At 51.5% G+C, this 22,348-nt stretch overlaps 5 protein-coding genes across 5 annotated transcripts; 2 read left to right on the top strand and 3 right to left on the bottom strand.

Annotated features, from left to right (window-relative positions):
- Positions 1–2,757: 2,757 nt before the first annotated feature.
- Positions 2,758–5,738, top strand: V2A60_008723 (uncharacterized protein; the record flags this gene model as incomplete). Its single annotated transcript, XM_083259995.1, has 2 exons — positions 2,758–2,846; positions 3,275–5,738. The coding sequence occupies 2 exons, from the start codon at positions 2,758–2,760 to the stop codon at positions 5,736–5,738; spliced, it is 2,553 nt and encodes an 850-aa protein (XP_083116121.1).
- A 3,484-nt stretch (positions 5,739–9,222) lies between these two features.
- On the bottom strand, positions 9,223–10,033 carry V2A60_008724 (uncharacterized protein; the record flags this gene model as incomplete). The annotated part of the gene is made up of 2 exons (XM_083259996.1): positions 9,223–9,887; positions 9,955–10,033. 2 exons carry the CDS (start codon positions 10,031–10,033, stop codon positions 9,223–9,225), a joined length of 744 nt encoding a protein of 247 aa, XP_083116122.1.
- Positions 10,034–11,119: 1,086 nt separating this feature from the next.
- On the bottom strand, positions 11,120–13,087 carry V2A60_008725 (uncharacterized protein; the record flags this gene model as incomplete). The annotated part of the gene is made up of 4 exons (XM_083259997.1): positions 11,120–11,813; positions 11,866–12,457; positions 12,683–12,978; positions 13,068–13,087. The coding sequence occupies 4 exons, from the start codon at positions 13,085–13,087 to the stop codon at positions 11,120–11,122; spliced, it is 1,602 nt and encodes a 533-aa protein (XP_083116123.1).
- Positions 13,088–17,071: 3,984 nt separating this feature from the next.
- On the top strand, positions 17,072–17,581 carry V2A60_008726 (uncharacterized protein; the record flags this gene model as incomplete). Its single annotated transcript, XM_083259998.1, has 1 exon — positions 17,072–17,581. One exon carries the CDS (start codon positions 17,072–17,074, stop codon positions 17,579–17,581), a length of 510 nt encoding a protein of 169 aa, XP_083116124.1.
- Positions 17,582–19,955: 2,374 nt separating this feature from the next.
- Positions 19,956–20,252, bottom strand: V2A60_008727 (uncharacterized protein; the record flags this gene model as incomplete). The annotated part of the gene is made up of 1 exon (XM_083259999.1): positions 19,956–20,252. The coding sequence occupies one exon, from the start codon at positions 20,250–20,252 to the stop codon at positions 19,956–19,958; it is 297 nt and encodes a 98-aa protein (XP_083116125.1).
- Between the last annotated feature and the right edge of the window lie 2,096 nt (positions 20,253–22,348).

The raw sequence follows: 22,348 nt of genomic DNA on the forward strand, positions 1-22,348 counted from the left end.
GCCCGTCGGAAATTGACAGCAGCACGCTCTAGTGTTCATGAAGTGCGTCATTCACCAGCATGTGTGGGGTTCTGATGCTCCAGGCGTCTTGCATCAAAGACTTAGTCTCGCTAGAGACCGCCAATGCCATCCATGCGTGGGCTAGCATCGTACGCAGTTGTGCATAGCGTCACTTTCGGCACAAGCGTTGTTGAACATGGTAGGACGCTGTCGTCGACGGGTATTTATGAGCCAGTTTAAGATTTGGTTTGGAGCGATAGCGATGTTAGTTGGAACCACGGGAAAGATCCACTTGGGTTCGCCGGCCTTGGGTTCGCCGGCCTTGACTGCTTCCAGATGCGGGCGTTTGCTTCCTCTCCCACGAATAAGCTCATTGTGCCGGATGTCTAGCCAATGCTGCCTCAGACTAGTCTTCACGGAGACCTGATCAGTCTTATAGATGAAGAGCGCGGCATCCCCTCCCATGCCACCACGCCGGCCTGTCGGGAAGTACATTGTGGCTCAGAGCCGCTTCTAGCTTCCCATGTGGCCCAGTCTGCTCAGTCTGCCGCAGCTGCTTCCAACCGTGGCAAATACCCGAATATGCACCATAGATCTCAGAATTACAGCCATACACGGCCCGCGCAAGTTCTTGCCTGGTAGAGCTACGACTGACAGCACTATGTACTGTATCACGCTACAGTCTATGTACAGTTACAGCACTGTACTGCATCTAGTTCACGTTCACTATGAGTGCTGGAGCATTTGCGCATGGGTACCGATATATAGTCGACGGGTTCATCTTCAATGAGTGCGGACTGTGCAGTAAGACACCAGTATGCGACAAGAATGGCGCGAAGTGACTTCTGGTCTGATGGCAGCTTATTGGATTGCGCGTCGAAATCGCGACCACCATAAGACTGTCTTTCTGATCACATTTCAGTATGGCATTCTCCTTCCCAGGCGTGTCTTCGAGCAATTTGATACTGTCTTTTCAAATCCAACGGTTGGCTTTAACGTCGAAATGTGCAGTCGTGGCCAAATAGGTGGTAGGCACTTGTGTGCACTCGTCTCGGCCTTGATCATTGCCGAAAAGGAGGGAAAGTCGTTTGCATCGCTTGTAATCCTCCACAGCTTTGCTATGTCTTTTGCAGCAATATCGGTTGCAAGCCGTATAGTTTCCGTGACGGGCTCGTCCATGACTGGTGTTCGCGGAGAGCTACTTAGGTCGAACGTGAATTGGCAGAGTTGTTTCCCCGAGAGCAGGTGGTTCAAGACATGGAAAATACTACTGTAGGCAATCCGTGCTTCTGGTAATTCCCTTAAAGAGAGCCTTGAGCTAGCTGCGACCGAAGAGTCACGTTAATACGGTACACTGTCTAAGGCTACCTCTTATACCAGGTTCCCATCGAATTGGAACCCCTGAAGGGTGTCCTAACAGTCGTAATTGCGCTAAATATTTACCTATAACAACTGTGCCGCAAAGCTTGATCTGCTCCATCCCAAACTGCATCGTTGCGCGTCTCTGCATGACCACGTCGATTCCTTTCGGTACCAACAACTCTATTAACTTGCTGGAAACTTGTGGCGAGTCAAAAACACGCCGCATTTCTGCAACAACCGCCACCTGATCCGTCCCTACGGCTGGTCACATCGTAGCCTCTGGCGCCGGCTTTTGTAATTTACGACCCATTGGCCCGCATCGACACCAGTTCCTATTGCCCTCCTCAGTGTGGTGGGGTTACTACTCTTCAGCTCGCTAAAGGCAAGCTCATTTGGCTCGGTCTCTCTCCGACACATCCCCATACCGCCGGCCTGCTTTACCTTTCTCGTCCTTTTTTATTTTCAATCTTAACTACGAGCGTCTCGATTCTTTGCTACTACTGAATTCTCGCCCGAGTCTGCCCACTCCGGCAGCGCCTTTGCCTGCGTCTACCACCGTTCTCCAGCGTGCTCTGGGTCGGCTTTCCCATCGGTCGTCCCCAGTTCTTCATTCAGCTTGGTCTTTTCCCTGCCGTGTCACACAAAAATCATTGTACTACATACGCTACTTCTCCTCCCGCCAGCATAGACTTTGCTTGTCTAGTCACTGACAGCGCCCCAAGCCACGTTGTCGCCCAACCCCATGTCGGCCAGCCAGGCTACGAGACCACACCTTTGATCACCGTCCTCCCGCTCCCATAGACTCCCCCAAGGCCGCGATATCGCGGCACCCGCCTTGGTTCTTCCCGTTGTGTCGTCTCGGCTCTCGTCCATGGCACCTTGCTTTGCCTGGTTCTAGCTTTGCCACTCGACTCGCCCACGGCTATCAGCCTGTGTGTCTCTGGCCCTGTCTACAATACACGAAAATGGATCTACCTTCCCTTGATAGCAAACGGCGTCGTCTTTCCTCCTGGTCTAGTACCACCTCGCAGCAGCCAACCGCGTTACCGCCCCCGCACTCCGCGCCTCATCTACCTCCGCCATCCCATCCTCAGCATCCATCTTTTACTGCTCCCGGATATCAGTCCTACCCGCCCCGGCACTCCGACATCTCTCCCACTCATCCTCCCGCTTCAGGGCATGGCATATTGCACCATCCTGACGTTGACCGTCGCCATCACGACCAAGAGGCACTCGCTCCCATGCACGACCACTATCGCCACCCGCAATCTGAACCGCAGCCGCCGCCGCCGCCTCATTCACCGGCCCAGCCACAATACCCTCCTTATCCCTCCCGAGATTCCCTCATAAAGCGACAAGGTCCCGAAGACAACCGTCGCCCGACATCGGGCAGCCATGGCCATGATGGCGGCCATAGCTCTGCTTCGCATCACCCTACCCCTCCCTCGCATCCGCATTCCTACTGTGCTGAGCCTCCAAGCCATGTAAGATATGAGTCTCCCCAGCTTCCTCCAACGCCTTCTTCGTACCGCCATCACAATGGGCCTTCGTCGGCGATGCAGCCCCCCCAGTCAAACAAAAGCCTGAGCCAGTCCGCCTACGTATCTTCCGCGCGCCAGTCGATATATGGTAGCATGTACGCGTCCTCAAGTGTTGCCCCAGTGAAGAGGAAAAACACAAGAGCTTCTCAGGTATGAACTTGGTCCTCCTACCCAGCCAATTGGTCACGGCTTATAGTCAACTAGGCTTGTGACTCGTGCCGCCAACTGAAAGCGAAATGCGACGAACAAACACCCTGTAAATCATGCAGAGACAGAGTCACGGAGTGCAAATATCGCGACCCGCCACCCAAAGTGTCAGTTCTGCTTGTCTTCGTGCTCTATACCCACCAGTACTGACTGTCGAATTGCAGCGCCGACAAAACTCAATCAGATATTCTCGACGGTATTGCCTTTATGAAAAGTCAGCTAAACACCCTTGAAATGCATTTCGAACAGATGAATGAGCGCCTCACAAAAATCGAGTCGTCTGTTTCACCCAAAACCGACCTGGCTTCCAGTTCGATTCTGGTGGTAGAGAATCAATGTAAATCCGAGAGCACGCCGATCAACGGCGAGGAAATCGTCAACTACTCATCGCAGGAGGCTATCGTGCCTGCTCCTGACCAAACGATTTTGCCCGAGGACGAAGTCGAGACCAAGCCTGGCCCTCCGCCTCCTCTTGGCGAGCCCGCTTCTCCCAGAAACCATACCGCACGAGCCGGCCTTTTGCTCGAGTGGCCTTCTATTAAAGAGATGACGAAGCACCATGTCGAGCGAGAAGGCATAAGCTATGTGGGGGAATATCCCATCAGCCAAGAACAAAATCGAGTCTTATTGAATGGACGCGGCGAGGACAATAGAATGTCGCGGAAGCCCCGCCAACGCGATCATTACCAGCAAAGCGCTGACATGCCCGACGACTCATCCGACTCTCCGTCACCCTCCACAGTGACCGAAGCGGCAGACCGGGGTAGTCCGGGCAGCCCCAGCCCATATGATCAGGTGGACTATAGAAGTGGTGTTCTCAACCCTGATGGCTATCCTGACTTTTCTGAAGCTAAAGTATGGTCATACGTCAAGACTTTCAAGGAAGACATTCTCAACATGCACCCTATCATACAACCTCCGATCCTCGATCAATGGGTGCGCCAATTTCTCGATTCGTTCCCATTGTCAGGAAACAAGCACAGCAGTAAGGCCAGCACAGCTTGGGCCGTGAGCAGCTCAATAGAAGTTCCTGGTTCAAAGCGCAAGAGGATGTCCCCAGGGCCGCCCGACAGTGTGGAGACTTCATCGGCAGCATCACCCACCACTAGAATCGGTCGACCAAATCGAACGATAGATACCGCGCTTATTCTGGCTGTCTTGGCACTCGGGAAGGTATGCCAGCATCGAGATTATGTGCCTGACGCCCTCCAAGTGGGTGACCCGATGCCACACGGAAGGTTTCATCTCAACTGCATCCCCCAATCGCCCATAACCCCACCACCTAGCGAAACGTCGCGTTCGCAGTCATCCGGCTTAGCGTCACCCCGGGAGCAGGATCGTCCCTACCATGGTCGCCGTTCGTCCCAAGCAGGCAATCCTCGCGCCAGCTTGCTAAAGAAGGACTACGGAAACATCCCTGGCCTGGAATACTTTGCCCTCGCAACCGATATTCTAGGCGACTATCTTGGGTCCTACGGTAGTATGAAAAACGTATATGCCAACATCTTTGCTGGTCTCTATCAGGGCCAGCTCGGGCGGCCGTTGGAGAGCTTTGCATTCATCCACAGGGCTGGCCACAAGCTTCAGGTGATTATGCGACCCAGCTTGCAAAAGCTCAAGAGGTTCAAAACCGCGCATGAGTTGGTCGAGGATACCAAGTACAACCAGCTTTCGTTGGCTTTTTGGACCTGTCTGCAGTTGGAGAGTGGCTTGCTCGCTGAACTTCCTTGCCCGCCCTCTGGTCTCTTGAATTATGAGAACGATATGCCGCATCCTAATATGAGCTTGCTCGAGGGCTTCCCCCAGCCTGTTCTTGACAGTTATCTCGGCCAGCTTTACCTGAGTACGCATCTGAACAACATCCACCGCACGTTTTATGCACCAGAAGATCCAACCAGATCTGGGCCAATTGATATAACGTTCAAAGATGTCGACCTTGTCTCCGCCGCAGTTTCTTCGATGGAATGGGTCGCGCCGAGTTGCAACTTTACGGAAGACGATCCTCCCGCTTCTGACATTCTATCCGCAAGACTTCGGGCCAAATACTGGGGTGCTCAAGTTCTGACGTATCGGCCCTTTTTGAGGCAGATGTTGCAGTTTTCGTTTGCCCAGAAACACCCGACCACTGGACAGCCGCCCTCATCAGAGTTCCACGCCGAAATCGAAGCCCCGCGTATCGACCCTCAGGCTAGACACGTACAGGATTTAGACCGCCGCACACTCCATCACTCCGAGAAAGCCATCAAAGCCCTCGTTGAGAGTACAAGGGCTTTCCACGGGCTTGGCGATAAACGGCCTATCATTACGAATGTCTTCGCCACCGCGCATGCACAATGGGGCAACTTGCTCTTCTTGTCGGCCGCGTATAGAGATCCTATCATGAAGGACTACGTTGATGGGGAGCTCCTGAAAGACTTGTTCAAGAAGACGATTGCCTTTCTGCATCAGTCAGCTACGGCCACTAGCTCCTTGCGCATAGACATGAACATTCTAGAAGGAATTCAGAATGAAATTTGGGGCATTGAACCTTCCTACAGCGGCGATACCGCGGGATACCCGGTTGGCAATGCCCAGACGACACCGCGAATGCAACTGAACAGCATGGACATGCGCCGCCAGGAAGCATGAAGGTAAATGCGCAGCGCAAATGCCAAAAGTAGCTTGAGCGAAGTCAGCTCGCGGGCGATTTGCGGCTATGCGCAAATCGGTCCAAAGATGACTCTACGATTTTGAGAAAAATGCAGTACTCCAGGCATGTACTGCAGCACCGTAAACAAGCCGCCCTCTGCACCGCCTAACCACACCAGAAGCAGTTGCTTCAATTGTCACATTGTGTGAGGCAGTTAGCTGTCATTGATTCTGTTTTTCTTGATACTGCACAAAGCTCACCACTCGTTACTTGATTGACGTACTCAGGGAGCGGCACTAATAACGCCTTTCACTGTAAGGTAGCCGCTAAAAGAGCCCGTAAGAGAGCCTCTGAGAGATCCTCTACAAGTTGTTGAGAGAGTGTTAGAAAGAGCCTTAGGGAGTGCCTCTGTGAGTCGCTTTGGGAGCCTCTGAGATAGCTTTGAAGGTATTTTGGTGAGTGGTACAGTGAAGGGCGTTATTAGGGCCGCCCCTAGGTACCGTTAATTAATTAATGAGCGAGTGTGGTGGGGGTCGGTCGCCTGTAGGTTGCTGCATCCCAGTGGGATTTTTTCCCTTCGCTTTCATCACGTCCAAAATAGCATCTTCTATTTCAAATCTAGTCATGGCGCCTCTTCCATCTTTTCAAGCGCGGCATGTTGTTGCTCGGCTTCTAATTACAAAGATTTTCCAACTTTTTCCACCGGACGTCCCAATCGACCAGGCGGTAAAGGAGGGTGGGGCAGTGCTGCAAGAAGCGTAGAAAACCGCTGCGCCTAAAATAAATAACTAAAAAGCTTGAGCCGCTCATTTCGCCTTTCACTGTAAGGTGGCGGGCCATTCGCGCTTTTGGCGGAAGCACGCTAATGTGCGACCGTAGCTGTGGGTAGTATGCGCAGCGGATAGCCGCCGCTGATGCCAGTTCAGCACAAGGACTCAGCCTGCGGTTGGTGGCACTGAGGCTGAATATAGCGTTGCCGGTGCATTTGATGAGTGTTAGTACACACGAAGGCGAAACGAGTGTCCCTTTTTTAGCAAATAAAATAGTAGTTGCAGTCATTTTAGGCACCAGCGTAGCGCCGCTAGGTACCCACTCGGTAGCCAAGACTTTCAGCAGTGGAAATAGGCGGTCGAAATCAACCATTGCTTTTACACATCTACACCAGGTATTATGTACTCCTCTATCATAAAAGCTACTTCTAGCGATGCGGGGAAAGAGGCATCCGTAATCGAGAATCAAGTTTCTAAAATTAATTGTGCATTTGTTCCATTTCTGCATATGTGTCTTTAATTTCTTCATCTACTAATGCTAAGTCGTGGGTACCTGATCGGTACCTAGCGGCGCTACTCCACAGCCCAAAAATGGCTGTCACTATTAGTCTTATCTAGCCAAAAGAGGAACCCTCTTTTCGCCTTTCTCTGTATTACGTACAACAGTTTGGGGAGAGATACAGTGACCGCTATTTTTGGCAGCCGTCCACTGAATTGTTTATAAACGCGTGCTGGGCGAAATCACCCCCGTCCCAGAGTCTTCATTGCCTATTATACTATGCTTCATTATCCGAATATAGGTTTTCAGGGCAGAGACAAATTCGCGTCTGCCCATACTCGCAATCGTGCCACCAGAGAATACACTGCATCGGTCGAGCCCGGCGCCGAAGCCTGGCTCCTCGAATCCCGCGAGCTAAACGAATGGCTAAATAGCGACAGCTCTGCCTTACTGTGGCTACATGGACGCCCATGGTGCGGGAAGAGTGTTCTTGCGAAGAACATGGTGGAAAAAAAGCTGCCAACACCCCGGAGCCAGCAACCAGTTGTGCTGTGCGACTTCTTTTTCGAGCCGACAATGACACGATGCCTGGAAGGCGAGAAAGTTCAGCCTGACGATCAGGAGGCACTGCGTTGCATCCTATGGCAGCTCTGCATATATAGCGACGGCATTAGAGCGGCCGAGATCCTTCGCCTTCAAAACAATGTGCCCGACAGTTTTGCCGAGGAGCTGTCCCGTTCCACCCAAGACGCATACTTACAACTTGGCGTAGATGGTGTGCTGGTGAGCAAGCTTCGCGACAGGGTGGCAGACAATTATCCTGCCTTTCTGCACAATACAGAGGAGCTCTGGCGCACCTTCATCGATTTCTCTCAGTCAGCAGAAGCCGATGTGATTTGTGTACTCGACGGACTAGGCGAGCGAAACCAAGCACTTCTACGACTTATAACGAAACATTTATCTGCTTCCGCCAAAAAAACCAGCCCGCATATCAAGTTCATGGTGTGTAGCCGATTGACTATGCCTCCCATCGACAGCGGAATGCGCTTTCGCAGCCTGTTGAAATTTGACTGGGCGCGACGCAGAAAGTGGGCCCTCATCACGCAGATTTACGTGCAGGAGCGAGATCTACGGCGAGCTCTGTGCACTACCATAGAAGCCAAAGCAAAACATCGAGAGAACTGTCAGACTGACCGGCGAGAAGTGAAATTGCTCCGAGAATTGAAGCAGTGCCCGAATTTCTTCTTATATTATATTACTCAGGAACTCATGGGGAAAGACTCTATGGAGTATGTGAGAGTGATAGATATACAGAGGCTCATGTCGGCGGCGCCTGGGCAACTGGAGCACCTCGTTCGTAACGCATTTGGCGACTGCAAGGAGGCAGCCTTTCTGCAAGGGATGGACGAGAGAGGTGCTCTACATGAGATGCTGCGACCAGAAGGGCTCTTCAAATGGCCAGTAAGGCTTCCTGATCCTACGCACGCCATCGGCCACATGCATATACAAGGCTCTTCACATTTGAGACTTCGAACAGATAATCGATAGCGCGCAAGACCGCATGAACTTGTCACAGAGACTAGATTTCTTTTCGTGAGTTCCATCGCTGAAGAGAGCATGATATATTGGACACCATTGCGTCGAGGCGTACGAGGCAGCAGTACTAGGGATGTGAAAGTGTGTTGGAGGGCTATTTGGTGGTGCGTTGCGAAAGGTCTTAGGCGCTGTGGTAGCCTTTGTTCGCGGGCGCGGAGCTCTTCCAGAGCCGAATCTACAGCGGGTGCTTCAAAACTTCACGTTACTACGAGTGGTAACTCAGCTTGGGTAAAAGGGATTTGGCCTTAGGGCTCGGGTCTAGGGCAGTCCACTAACCTAGAAGAGCGGCAGACCCCAGAACTGCAAGGACCGTGTAACGCAGAACGCTGCAAACAAAGTTAGATAGCATAAAGAGGGCCGTGAGTCTGGTGGTACCTGAAACCGACGACCAAACTGTAAGAATGACTTCAAAAGCAAACGTCAGTGTTACGTTATGTGAGGCAGTTAGCTGTCATCGATTCCGTTGTTCCTTTTTTTTACTTTCTTCACGCTCTTAAAGAGAGACCCTGGGCTTTTATACGTAGGGCCTTCATCTATATGCTACAATCTGTGTTTCACACAGATTGGCCATCCGTAACACTCCTGTGACAGGTACCACGCAGGTTCACTCTCCCATGTTCAGCGATCAGAGGCAGAGCTATCTGACAACAGACGGCCAACCGGTCCCCTCGAAGAGCGAGTCGTCAGGCCCGTGACGCGCTTGATCTCGCGGTACTCGCCCAGCTCGTCCTGGCCCGCGTCGTCGGGGTCCGCCGCGCGGTTGTAACCCCCCGCCACGCCGGGGATCTTGCCCAGCTCCGGCGCCGAGGCCGTCTCGGCGCGCTCGAGGCCCGCGGGCCCGCCCTCGATCATCTCGATGCTCGTGGGGACACCTCGGCGGCCGCCGTTCGGTCGTCGGCCACCAGCGCCTCCAGCTCCCGCTTCCACTCGGCCTCGATGGCCTCGTCGAGCTTCTGCACCTGCGCCTCGGTGAGCAGCGCCGACGGGTCCTCGCCCTCGCCCCTCGCCCTCGCCGCCTTTGTTGCTGGCGGCGGCGGCGTCGTCGGCGGCACCATCCTCGACGAGGTACTTTTGCAGCGCCTCGGGGTTCGTCTCCAGCTCCGCGAGCTCCTCCTCGGTGAGGTCAATCATGTCGACGCCCTGCGCGTCCTTGACCCGTCGCAGCGCGCGCGCCATGGCCCGCGTCAGCTGCGCGTCCGTCTTGCGGTCGGCCAGGTCCGAGAGGCGCGCGGAGAACTGGTCCAGGGGCCCGGGGCCGGGGGGGCGCCCGGGGGGGGGAGAAGCTGCAAGCTGTCAACAGACATGCTTACACACACACACACACACACACACAAGTTTGAAACAACAGACAAAAGATGATCAGGCTATGAAACTGTGTTCCGGCACGTAAGCATCCGCCCGGACTGTCATGTCTCTCGGAGATCTGCATGATGGAAATGTGTGTGACAAGCGGAGTCTATTTTCGACTGCATGCGGGGAAAAAAGTCAGAAGTGCATCCATAGCCTCACTTTTTGTGTGTGTGTGTGTGTGTCGGAACCCTTCTGATGGAGGGGGCGGGGGGGGAAGGGGAGCGGGGAGAGGATCTTATACCATGATTTTCTGTGTGTAATCTGAAAAAGATTGTACTTCATTGAACAAAAAAAAACGAGGTCTGAGACGTGCTGATCTGAAAGGCAAGCAAGTCTCAGGTCTTTTTTTTCTTACGCATGTGGAAATCCTGCTGCAAAAAAGCGAGAAAAAGAAAAAGAGGCGGGCGATGCGTCGTTTTCCACTCACCGAATCACAAACACATACACCCACAGAGCAATCCTAGATGACGGCCCAATGAGAAGATGCCAATATGCGAGGGGAGTATACCCAACATCACCCTCCTCCTCCTCCTCCTATGCCTGTGACTTTTTGTCGTGGTGTTCGGTAAAGAGGGGGCCAATTGGGCAAACATCACGGGTCTCCTGTGTATAAAAAAATGGGTGAGAGAGAGGGGGGGAGAGGGATTGCAAGGGCCCTGAGGGGTAAATTGAGCCGAGAGTACCACGTGTAAAAACGTGGCTGGCTGATCGTCATCAGTTACGGCTTTAACTGCATGCACAGGCACCTTGTTCTCTTTCACGGATAGACGGATAGACGGACAGAAGAAATAATGTCTGCCTTACTGGACCTACTTTGCGAAAGAAGACTCACTCACACCATTCCGTTTGCGTAGGCGACTATTCTGCAATAGCCTCCAAGGCTCTCATACCCCATGGCGTATGCTACTCAGGCCAAGCCGATTGACCTGCTTGTAATGGAAACTTGATGCCACCCTGCTGTTGAACTCTCTTGGCTCAACTGAAATCTGAATGTGGCTTCAACACACTCTTCTCACACTTACTATCCAAGATGCCATGCTCGGCTCCCTTGAGACAGCGCTATTGATAACTTGTACTTTCGAAATTGTCTTTATACCGGTTCGAGTTTGGCTAGCCATGGTCACAGTCTCTGCGGCTGTTGTACAGTAAGCTTGCGTCCGAGTATTCAACTCTCAACGGTCAAGCTACTATCCCTGTCATATGCCGGATTGACAATGAACCGACTTGAGCCTTCATCCCACTCGAACCAGTTTCCCACACTGCAAATCCGGCGTCCAAGCCAGAGCAGACGTTGACGTCGCTCGTCTCCGAGTGACGGTGGCTCAAACATCTTCTCATCATCTTCCAGTTTATCGCTCGAAAACCAATCGGGAGGAAAGTACTTTTCTGAAAATGCGAGTCCTCGCATAGCGTAGTCTTCGGGGAGAGGGCGTAGAGGCTCGTTGCGGGGCGGCCGCGGGAACGTTTCACTGGCCATCCTCGGTTTTGACATCAGTGCAGGATAGGCCTCGTTAAGAACTTCGACTACCCGTGTCCATGGGAATTCCTTCTCGATGAAAGCTATAGCCTTCGGGCGTTGAGCTATGTGGTATAGAGATACTAGTATAGTATGAAAAAAAGGGAGAGCGTTGATATCTGCTTTGCGACGAAAAACGATATCGCACGTCTTCATCGCGAATGGTCGAGCACTTTCGAACTGAAGCTGAGCCGTCTTTTCAGCCACGCTGTTCCCGGCGGCGTTTCTAGTCTCATCCTGATGAGGAGATTTCTCTTTAGGTTTTGGGAGTTCCTTGGTAATGGGATTGTTGGGATCACCGTAACCGAGAAGTGAGCAGATGAGAGAGATGGCGATCAAGTACCTATTACGTATTATATTAGAAAAATCAAACGAAAAGAGAGGTAAACACTCACCCTGAGCGGAGCCATTCTTTATTCTTCTCTGCGATCTTCTGATCCAAATTCTCTAGAAATTTGTCCAGGGCGCTGTCGATTTCCTCGCTTGGACGCAGAGCAAAGATCATGGCATGAACTCTGACAAAGGCCTCGTTGAATGGATCTGGATCTATGCGAGTGGTTTCTTTCAGAATTGGCCTAAAAAGAGTCATTATGCTTTGTCGAGCGCTGTCGAATTGCACCGGGACGCATAATGCCTTATTATAGTAATACAACTGTTCCAGAGTATTGGGTCGGGCTAGAATAGCCAGGTGGTGATAAAGCCGACCGACCTCTGGTGAGCGATTTGAAGCCTGTGAATACCAGTGCTGAGATACGGCTGTCCAGATTTCGCGATCCCGAATATCGTCGTCCTCGATAGCCATACGGTATCTTCCAAGGTCCCCAAGACACTCAATCCAGGTTAATGCAAAGACGGGAACAGTTTCGTACAAAAGCGTCATGGTGTTATATGCAATGCAAATGAATGTGAGCATATGTTCCCGTGAAGCAGGCAATCGTTTGCGAAGGAGCTCGAGAAAGGACTGAATGCCGTGGCGCCACATGCGCGCTGGCATGCTATACTTAGCGGGCAGACGGCGTAGTGCGGCACTCGCCAATGGGTGTTGACTTGCGAGAAAAAAATCGTGATGCTCATGTAAAAGTGTGCGATGTAACCCGATTAACTTCTGGTACTGCTCTATATTGAGCTCTTGATCTTCTGGTATCCTGGTGTTGGGCGAAGCACTTAATTCAATGCATTTAATCTCAACCATAGTCAGGCCTTTATAAATACCCTTGACTTCGCTGATCAGCTGCTCCTGCGTAATAGGTTTTGTCTCGGGTTGGCGGAAAAGACTGAAACCAGGCATAGTAGACATGTCGGCAGGGTGAACTTCAGAGGGGCCGGCCTGGCCAATCGAAAGAGGTCGGCTGCTTTGCCTGGATCGCCGCGCTGTTGAACGTTTGGCACGAGAGCCGCGACGGCTCTTGGCCACATCGCCGCGGTTGAAATTGCTGGCCACGCCGCTTGTGAGAACCGGAAGTGAGGGTTGTGGGCGGGCCCTTTCGGGCTTGGAAGCATCTTCGAGCCTGGAAGTTATGTTTAGTATGTCTACTCTGGTGAAGCCTCTCAAGAGTCGCCAGTGATGCCGCACTATCGTGAGAGAGATTAGACTGACCTGGATATGCCTCCCGACATAGTAAATACTCGAACAAATGCACCTGGGTGGTTGCTTCCTGTTGAGATTCGAGACTTGGAACGTGTTGCAGAGCTGATTGAAATAAGAAGCTCGGCACATGGCAACAAATTTGAATCTCATAGCTGTTGCCTTTGCGAACCATGCCCGGACAATCTACCAGGGTACGAGCAATAGCAAACGAAAATGGTTGCCTTGCTAGTGGATCAAGCCACACTGACTTGCACGCGTCATTGCACTAGAGAAGAGAAAACGGCGGCTTCGAGCTGCCCACTCCTGCAACACACGCGGTTCCTTTGGGGCGAGACTGTTGTCTTTCGGATAGCGAGCGGTCTGCCGTCCCGCTTGTATGAGCTGTTTTGAAACGGACCGACACAAAGAGCTCCGGTTAGTAGTGAGTGATAGCACTGCAGCCAGCCACTTTTATCAGAGAGTAGTAGAGAGGCCAGCAGCGCATCGACGTGCGATAGCTAAACCCCGGCCGTATGACCTTAGTGTTGTCTTCTCTTGAATTACGAGTGAAGTCTACCAGTATCGAAATTCTGCTGAGACGTGATGAACCAATGCTAACCAGCAGACAACTGTGCTTAAGATCGAAGCGGACCTCAGAACGTGCGTCCGCAGCGCTTCCCGCCTATGAATATGAGATCTTCGGCCTCGAAGGTGGCCAGATTGAATTCGTTGATCTCCCGATGTACTCTCCCGGCTGCTGCAATACCTCTATATACAGCTAGCACCAGCAGTCGCCGATATGTAGCAGCACTTCAAGTCCAAGAGAAGGATCGGAGAATTCTCGCAGGACGGGAGTAGCAGTAAACGCGGCAGGCAGGGATAGAATTCATAAGAGAGGAGTAACAGTGCCTACATATTACCAGCTAGTGTGTGGTCATGAGTTTGGGAAGGGAGAAATCGATTCATATGGTTTTCTCAGGATAGCATTTTGAAGTCAAGACCATAGCTTGGACTGAAGACGGTGCTAAGCTAGTCGGTAGAGGCGAACGCTAGTTTATTGGTCTTCTCGCTGCCAGAGAAATAATGGCAGGATACATCGTCATGGTGTGAGTCACAAGCATGTGCCGTGAGGCTTGACGGCCTCTAGTATGGGAATTAGAGCGGCTGGGGTGTGTGTAGAGAATATTTTGGGATGTGAAACACAATGAGCCCAGCCCATTTGCACCCGAACGTCGCGAAGCAGGTATCAGCAGCCGTACGCATCTCCTGCACCAGCGAAGCCACTCGTGTCTTTGTCGCTACCAATAAGCAGTCGCCTTGCCCCATGCGGATTCCCCCACTCACAGAACCCCTGCAATCCGAATTCGAGGCGTCAAACGCCCCGTCGTCTGTATGGATTTTTTTTCCCTGCCAAACTTTGCATCGCAAGGGTTTTTTTTCAAACTGCAACGTGCGTCGAAGCAAGGGCTACATAGCTCTATATTAGTCTCCGAGTCACTGCATAGCCGACAACTATGAGAATATGCATCCTTTGTTGCAAGTTCCGACGTGGATGATATGGCTCCCTAGTTTTATTTACTTGCTGAACCCCTTATTCTAGTCTTTGATCACACGGCATGTAGCTAGCCTGGCGGGGGAAGATGGACGGGCTGCAGCTGAGTGACAGCGAGGCAGGGGGTCCGTGTCGATGGTGGCCGATAATAGCAGGGTGTGGCTTCAGAGGCTAAGACACAGTTTTGTTCCTTCCGGCGACGCGACTCGCGCCAAGCCACCGCCAGTGGCGGCCAGGGCCCACTGTCAGGTACCTTCCAGAGGCGCCCAGACTGCGTACCTGGAAGTGATGCTGATCGGGTGTGTACTGATCGGGTGGGTACGCCGGAGCGGAGCGTGCCCGATGTTCCGCTGCTTGCCCGTTGCATAGCTCGGCCGACAGGGGCTCGGGCGCATTCGAGTTAAGCAGATGATGGCTGACGTTGCCGGTGCGGAGGAGGGCTGGGGGCAATCACTCTTTACTTGTTCCGGGGCATCAGGAACCCGCTTTCCCCCGCCGAGCACCGCCCTGCCGGTCATGTGAGAGAGCTGTCACAGGGCTTGCAGCAGTAGTAGCATGACTAGCTCGCTCGGCAAGTCGTTCTGGGCAATTAGCTGGCCTGGCTGACGCCGCAATCGACGACGGCCATTCCGCAGTAGCTGACCCGTCGCACTACGAATTCACAAATCATCAAGCTGCGGGGTCTCTGAAAAATGTCTTTGTATTGGCTACGGGAGCTATGCGACACAAGCCGCTTGGAGAACGGGCAACCCACACGTCACAGACTGCCAGGACGCTGATCTAAGCAGAATGGGGAAAATGGGCACTGTTCCGGCTTTGCTAATCACACAGATACTGCCAATTGAGTGGTCAGAGTGAACAAGATCAGCGTGCTCGCAATCTTCACGGCCCGGAGTGTGCTTTCTCTTCGTGCTTCAACCAGGCTAGGGCATCGGTGACTACCCACACTACTGATCCGCTGAGCAGCTTGGTCTCGGGGCTCAGCCTTCCTGCCGATGCCCCGTAAGTTTGTCCAATAAGCGGAAATGGCTGCTTGAAGGCGCTCTCAGTTCCGAGGTTGATGCTCGATTGTCTTTCGCAGGGCCTCAGCGCAAAGGTTGCACAACGGAAATGTTTCTTTTGTAAATGTGCGGTGGTTTTTCGATAATAACCATCTGAAATTCGATTGAGCTTCAGTCTCCATCATGTTGTGATTTTCTTTCGCGCATGTCCTTCATGATCTCGAACCATCTCGATAATGCTTAGAAAGAAGTGTTTTTCGTACTTGTCAAGCTGATCGACCTCTTGCTTTTCGTCGAAAAGTGACATCCTGACAATATAATGAAATCGAAGAGGATCAGAAGTACGGTTCTTGTGGTTGTAGAACAAACAGAAAGGAAAACTGGACTTCTCTGCCGTGCTCTCGCTTTGAATGTTCCAGCGTTGAATCAGCATCGAGCAACTAGCCAGACCAAGCCCTCCAGTTTCGAAGATCGCGCTGTTTTCTCTAGTTGTTCATCCACCTAGCGCAAAGTTGAGCGCCATCGTGATGCTACATGTCTGGCGATACCAGAAGAGCCTTCGTGGGATGATAGAATGAGCAACCACCATGAAAAGATGGCGTGTTGCAACTGCCCAGCACAACATTTCCTCGAGCAAAGCGTGGCCGAGGCCGTCCAAGGAGTTGATCCACCGCCATCAGATACTCCCCGGGGAGCAGGCACAGCCCATAGCTTCGCAGGCCGTAGTCTCCAGCACAAGCCACAGCGGTACTAGGGTTACTGTCATTGGCCGCTGGTGCGTAACAGTTCGGGCCGAAGGCACAAAGCTGGGATCAAGCCGGGCTGCATGGCAATAACGCCCAGTTGATCTACATCTGGTTACCATTTCCGTCTTCCGGGCTACAAAAACATTAACGCAAATAACTTGAGAGTTGTACCAGTCAAGACTCGGCATCTGTGACTACGAGCAAGAGCTGAATTCAGAAGCTCGCGGCGTTGCCTCGACTCAGGCTCAAGGCAAAGAACGGGCCACTTGCCGTGCAAGCGGACGTTTTACCCTTTTCCGGCGACACATGTCGTACCGGCCCCCCCCATATCCCGGTATATGCCCGCGGAGGGTCAGGGTGGCCTTTTTACCTGAGGGCGCACAAGCTACGATGCTCAGATCGGAGTCGGGCGCGCAACGGTACGCCCGGGCGCTCTTGCGGGCGCGTATTTATCTTCCAATTCGAGCTGCCGAAACAGTGGACTGTAGCTGCACTCAGTTCCGGGAGTTTGCAAATGTTGATCTGTGGCTGCTGATTAGCTTAGACCCAAAATAGCTGGCGGTACAAGTCTTAATCCCATTGGTAGAGCCAATTTCATTTAACAGAAGGCAATCAACCGGGGGTGTAGGCTACGCCGTAAGTTTGCCATGCTGGATCTGTTAAATGGATGGTTTTCCCGGGCAGGTGACCAAGCCAGCAAATGCATCATTTCCAACAGTCACCAAAAACACACAAATGCCTGGACACGAAGAACCACAAGCGCCACGTTCTAGCAGCAGCAAGACAGACACGCCGCCAATCGGCCTCGGATCGCCGATATCACCTAAGGACGACAAAGATTTTGAAGTTTTGTCGGACGGAGCCTTGTCAGACAACGAAAAGGAAAACATTAAGCCATCAGCGGCAGATCATGAGAGAGGAAAAGTTCAGAACGGTTCGGAAGTTCTTGGCAAGCGGAAGGCGCTACATGAATTGGACGGTGACAATGACGTCGACACGCCAACAGACGCGACGCCACAAATTCCATTCATTGAAATTGATCTCTACGTGGATGTGCTGGATCGTATTGATGTGATCAGCAGCGAACTTGAGTGCCTCAGGTCAATGGTACTGCGCAGCCTAACAGCGACGCAAGAGCATGTGATCGCTACTGAAAATGAAGACCATGGGAGTCAAATGGCCAAAAGGCACCGATCAGAGGTCAAATGGCCAAAAGGCACCGATCAGAGTAGCCAGCGAGAATAGTCAAATACGAATGCGACAGGTGCTTCTGCCCCAACTGCGTGAACCAGACAGCTCTGTACGTGTGCAGCTGAGGCGCACCCAAGTCACACCATTAATGCAGTAATTAACGACCATACGCAGCTGATTCAGGAGGTAGCATCTTGGCCGCTATGCCTAGAGTAGCGACCGCATTCAGCAACAATTCCCGGCGCGCATCACCCGGTTTTCGCCATGTCTTAGTCGCATATTCTCTTGAAGGAGACAGCCACGGTGATCGGTCGAGGCTTCCTGCCATAGTGAAAGTGGCGGGATCGCAGCCTGGTAGCCCGGAAGAGAGAATAGTGCTATCCTGAGTCACAAGTCCAACGGTGAGGATGTTGGAAATGGCTTGGTTGGAAGCAAACGCAGAGAGGAGTCGTCCAGCAGAGCAAACGGGGGTTACGAGCGTCGTGACTAGCTGTAACCAGCACCAGGTTGAAAGCTGAGCCTTGGTGACAGGCCTAGCTGCTGCATGCTGACCAGCTTCCCAGATAGGATGCAGACCAGGATTGACGGCGGGCCATTCAACATGGATGTAGCGTGGCTAGAGGATGCGCACACCTGCGGGCAGCCCAAACCGGGGTGGTGCCTTTTGTACGTGCACCCCTAACAAATATGAGCAAAAGCTGAGCAAGCCATCCTGGCTGCCATTCATATCCTGCCATCTAGGTATGCCATTGGGGCCCGATATATGATTCGCAGCATAACATAGCACATAGCACGTCGCTGGTCGGGGTTAGTTCATGGTCGGCAGGAGATCGCTCTCTCCGTACCACGGACATCAGGTCGCCTGGAGTACATATCGACCACCCGCAAGGAAGTTGTATTGGAGATACATTCTTAGACACCTGGCTGTCTCCCGACTCGTGTCTCAGCCCCCGACCAGCGCAGTGCTTCCGCTGCGTGGCCGCAAACCCTGGCTGGAGGAATGAACCTATGAATAGGCAGGCAGCCGGGTTGTCAGAACGGATGTGTGTGACAGTGGCTTGAATCACGTCTTGAAGGTACCTAATGAGTAAGACGTAGGCAGTTATAAATCCCGGCTTCGTTATTCTCGTCCGTCCGTAACAAGGTAGCCGCTCATTGCGCCACCAGGCTGGCTCCTACGCCAAACTCACCACAGTCACCACAGTCACCACAAACCCACCACAGCGACTCGGTCCCGTGCATCGAATTCCCCAGCAGTTCTGGGGGCAAGGTGGTCCGCCTAGCATTGCGCACCTGGGCAGGGGCACACTCAGCGTGGGTTGCCGCTCTCTCGCTCTGTCACAACAGCTGACCCTATTCGAGACATAACTACGGATCACTTCGCCTCGACAGCTGATCATGTAGAGGAACGCAATACAAAATTGATTACAAGAAAAAACTATTATACAGCACGTACACTAATATCAGGCTTAGTGCCATAAAGAATATAGCTAAAGAAAATTAGTTATATAGTACACAACTTAAATTCGTAATTTTTGACGTACCGTGTCGCGAATGGTTTCGTGCCAATTCTTGAAGCCTCGCTCTTCATGTGCGAACACATCTCGCGTATTATTTTATTGAGCCTATCCATTCCAAGATCGAACTTGGGTGGAAATCCTCCCCCCAGTCGACCAATCAGAACTGGTAACACTCGGCCCTCGACATCGGAGCAAAAAGGTGTAGCAGAGAGACGGTCAGTAGCCCAAGCCGCATCAATAAATCCAGCTTCTTTTAGCTCCTGCAGCATATCATTCGCATGAATTGCTGTTTTCAGTCTTATTCGGGCGCTTATTTGGCGGAATTGCTGCCAGAATGGAGCGTCAGAACTGGCGACATCGACTTGTGTCTCGCTATGCTCAACGTGGCCTGAAGCTTTGAGGACTTGAAAGATTCTCTTGTAAAACAATGAAAGGTTTTGAATCCGATCGTTCACATCGATAATAAAGATGTAGTCAAAGGATGACGGTTGGAACGTCGGAAATGGCTCGAAGATGTGCACTTGGAATGAACAATTAGTAGGGGGAGACTTGTCGAAGTTATCCACCGTATCAATGCCGATAACTTCTGCGGATTGATACTTTCTGGCTAGATCGCTATAGAGCATTAGTCAAAAAAAAGTGTCTTGGTAGAGTAAAACGCACATTGCCAGCGTTCCCGTTCCAGCTCCGATCACTAGGATCTTGTCAGGTTGCTTGAAAGTATCGGACACTGGCGCCTTAAATGGGGTAGAGTTTGTCGAGAGAATGAATTGATGGCTTCCAAAATTAGATGACCAACTCCTACGAGGAAATGCAGCACTTACTAGTCGACCAATGAATCTCGCCAGAGTTCGTCTGTAACGCTTTGTGCCTGCGTTAGCTTAAGTCATAATACGAAGGAGCGAAACTTACCACCAAGGAGAGTCCTTAAATCTACTAAATTTTCTTCCATTCCACTCTGTTCTGCTGATCAAGTCGGACTGTTTCCGTAACGTAGGCTGATCTTGATCATCCGAGTTATAGTCGATGCCTAGCTCATCTTCCGGTCTCCATTCACGAAACGAGTGCTCGGAGACCTTGCTGGACTTTAAGTCGGAGCTGCGTCTCTTAGCTAAGAGAAGTCGAGCTTTGGCGTTGGAGGCGTTAGAGGCCATAATGAAGAGGAGGTGTGTCGAGGAAGCTCGTGATGATGATGTGCCGTCCATGGTGTGGTACATAAATAGTTGAAGACTGTCGTAAAGCTATTACCAATCATATACCCACTTGAGCTTTTGACTCTCACGGTGGAAATTGAACCGGTCAGGATATGCACTAGGTGTGGATTGTAGGACCAGGATCGGGACCGGTTCCAGCCTCACGAGCAGCAGCCACTGGGCCCATGCGTGTGTTAGGTTACGGGGCTTGTAACTTTCAGGACATATATCAAGAGAGTTGCGCGCAGTGTTTCCCCCGATGTGGATATGAAAACTTTTCTCTTCTAAGATGGGCCTGGTGGCCTCCCTTCTGTGGTGATAGCCGTTACTTTACATACACCTCAGCTGAGCCTGATATGTAGACGAATAATGGTCTGTCCTCAAATGCCAGGAGAGAATTAGCCAATAAATAGGCTATAAATACATATTCTCTCCATACCTCTCTTTTCTAATGTAACATCTTCCTCTTCTACCACCATGTCTTTACAAACTTTACCAAACAATATATTAGACTTTGGGTCTTCTACTTTCTTAAAAGGAGTGCAACATCTGAAAGCTATCAATCTCATGAACGAGGTGATGAAAGTCTTGAATTTTCAGCATCATGACCTATACGTCTCCATTTGCCAGCTTGGCGAGTTTCTGGCCAACCCCCCGAACTTCCGGAAACGATGTTCTATATCTGAGGAGGCCCAGGCGTCCCATCAGCCAAGCCACCTAGTCACTTGCACAATAGAAGCGCTACTAGCTCACTACTCAGCGTCTCACCTTTGTGATGCCATGATCGAAAGAGCCTGGGACACGTTGAAAACAGATTTCCATGCGGACGAGGCTTTCCTTGGGGCGAATACTTTCACAAACACAATCTGGACCCTTATTTGTATACTATTGTGAGTTAATGATTTAGATTAACATACACGATGGAACCTATCAATAACCAATATTGGACTAGCGAGCAACCAACCTTGCCGACTAGTCGGAGAGACTGGAAACTGATTTCGCGGATATACTTACACCTACCAGCCCCGAAGAAAAATGATATTGTGATATGCAATCGAGCCTCCCAGATTCGAAACATTTTTTCAATGCATTTTGCGCGTCGAAGCACACAGCGGCGATTTTTCTCGGAGAGTCTACAGAAACTTGATCTGACCGCATCTTATTATCTTGTTAATCAGTGGATGGAAGATCGACATCGCCTAGATGAACATCGAGCCGATGATATCATACAGTTATGCTCTAAGTTGATAAAAGTGTCTCAGCAGTTAAAGCATGTCCGGTTATTCACATTTCGCCGGTAAGTTGAACGCAAATGATAGGCTGATTTTATTTTGACAATAGTTCGCAGAGAGTTCCAGGTTATTGACCATGTCTTCGAGTTACTAAACAATTATCACCGTAAGGTGGAATTCTGTGTTGATTTACGTATGAACGCCATCGAATTTGCATCTGGATTTGCCACCCTACGTATGGATTCTGAGTGGCTTCGTGCCTCCGACAACCGCTTGACAGCGATGAATCCATTGAACGGGTCTGTCTAAATCTGGAATCATAGATCTGGTCCAATGAGGTCTCGTCAGCAAGCGCCGTGCCCCATACGCTGCGCCGGACATGGGACGGAGCCTCCACCCCGAAAATGCACTTAGCCCGGCCGGCCATCTCCACCATAGTCCGGTCGGCCGCAGTCATAACGCGAGAACTATTATGAGAACTAATTGCTAGTTATACCCACTTCAGACATTAGGCCTATTTTTAGAATAATTCTTTTCTCAGAAACTATGAAGAGCTTTGTAAAAGCGTTATTCTACGAGCATGTGTGAACCACGCACAATGTCTGACAATCTTTGCCTTGTCCCCGTTGAGGACAAGATTGCGGTATTAGATAGCTCTCTTGCGTGCCTCCATGATATAGAGCGTGCGCTCAGCTCCAACCGTGGTAGCATAAACCTTCTACTATGCGAGCTTTCGGACCTTGATCGACGAACCGCAGACTTGATGGAAGACGTTAGGTCATTTGCGTTAATTTTCGAGAACGAAGTATTTACATCAAGTGCGAGAGAGAAAAGAAAACAACAGGCACTTGCGTTCGTCTCCGCCCTTGCGGCATG

Source organism: Cordyceps javanica, chromosome 6, assembly GCF_051103115.1.
Source record: "Cordyceps javanica chromosome 6, complete sequence".
Classification (NCBI taxonomy): Eukaryota; Fungi; Ascomycota; class Sordariomycetes; order Hypocreales; family Cordycipitaceae; genus Cordyceps; species Cordyceps javanica.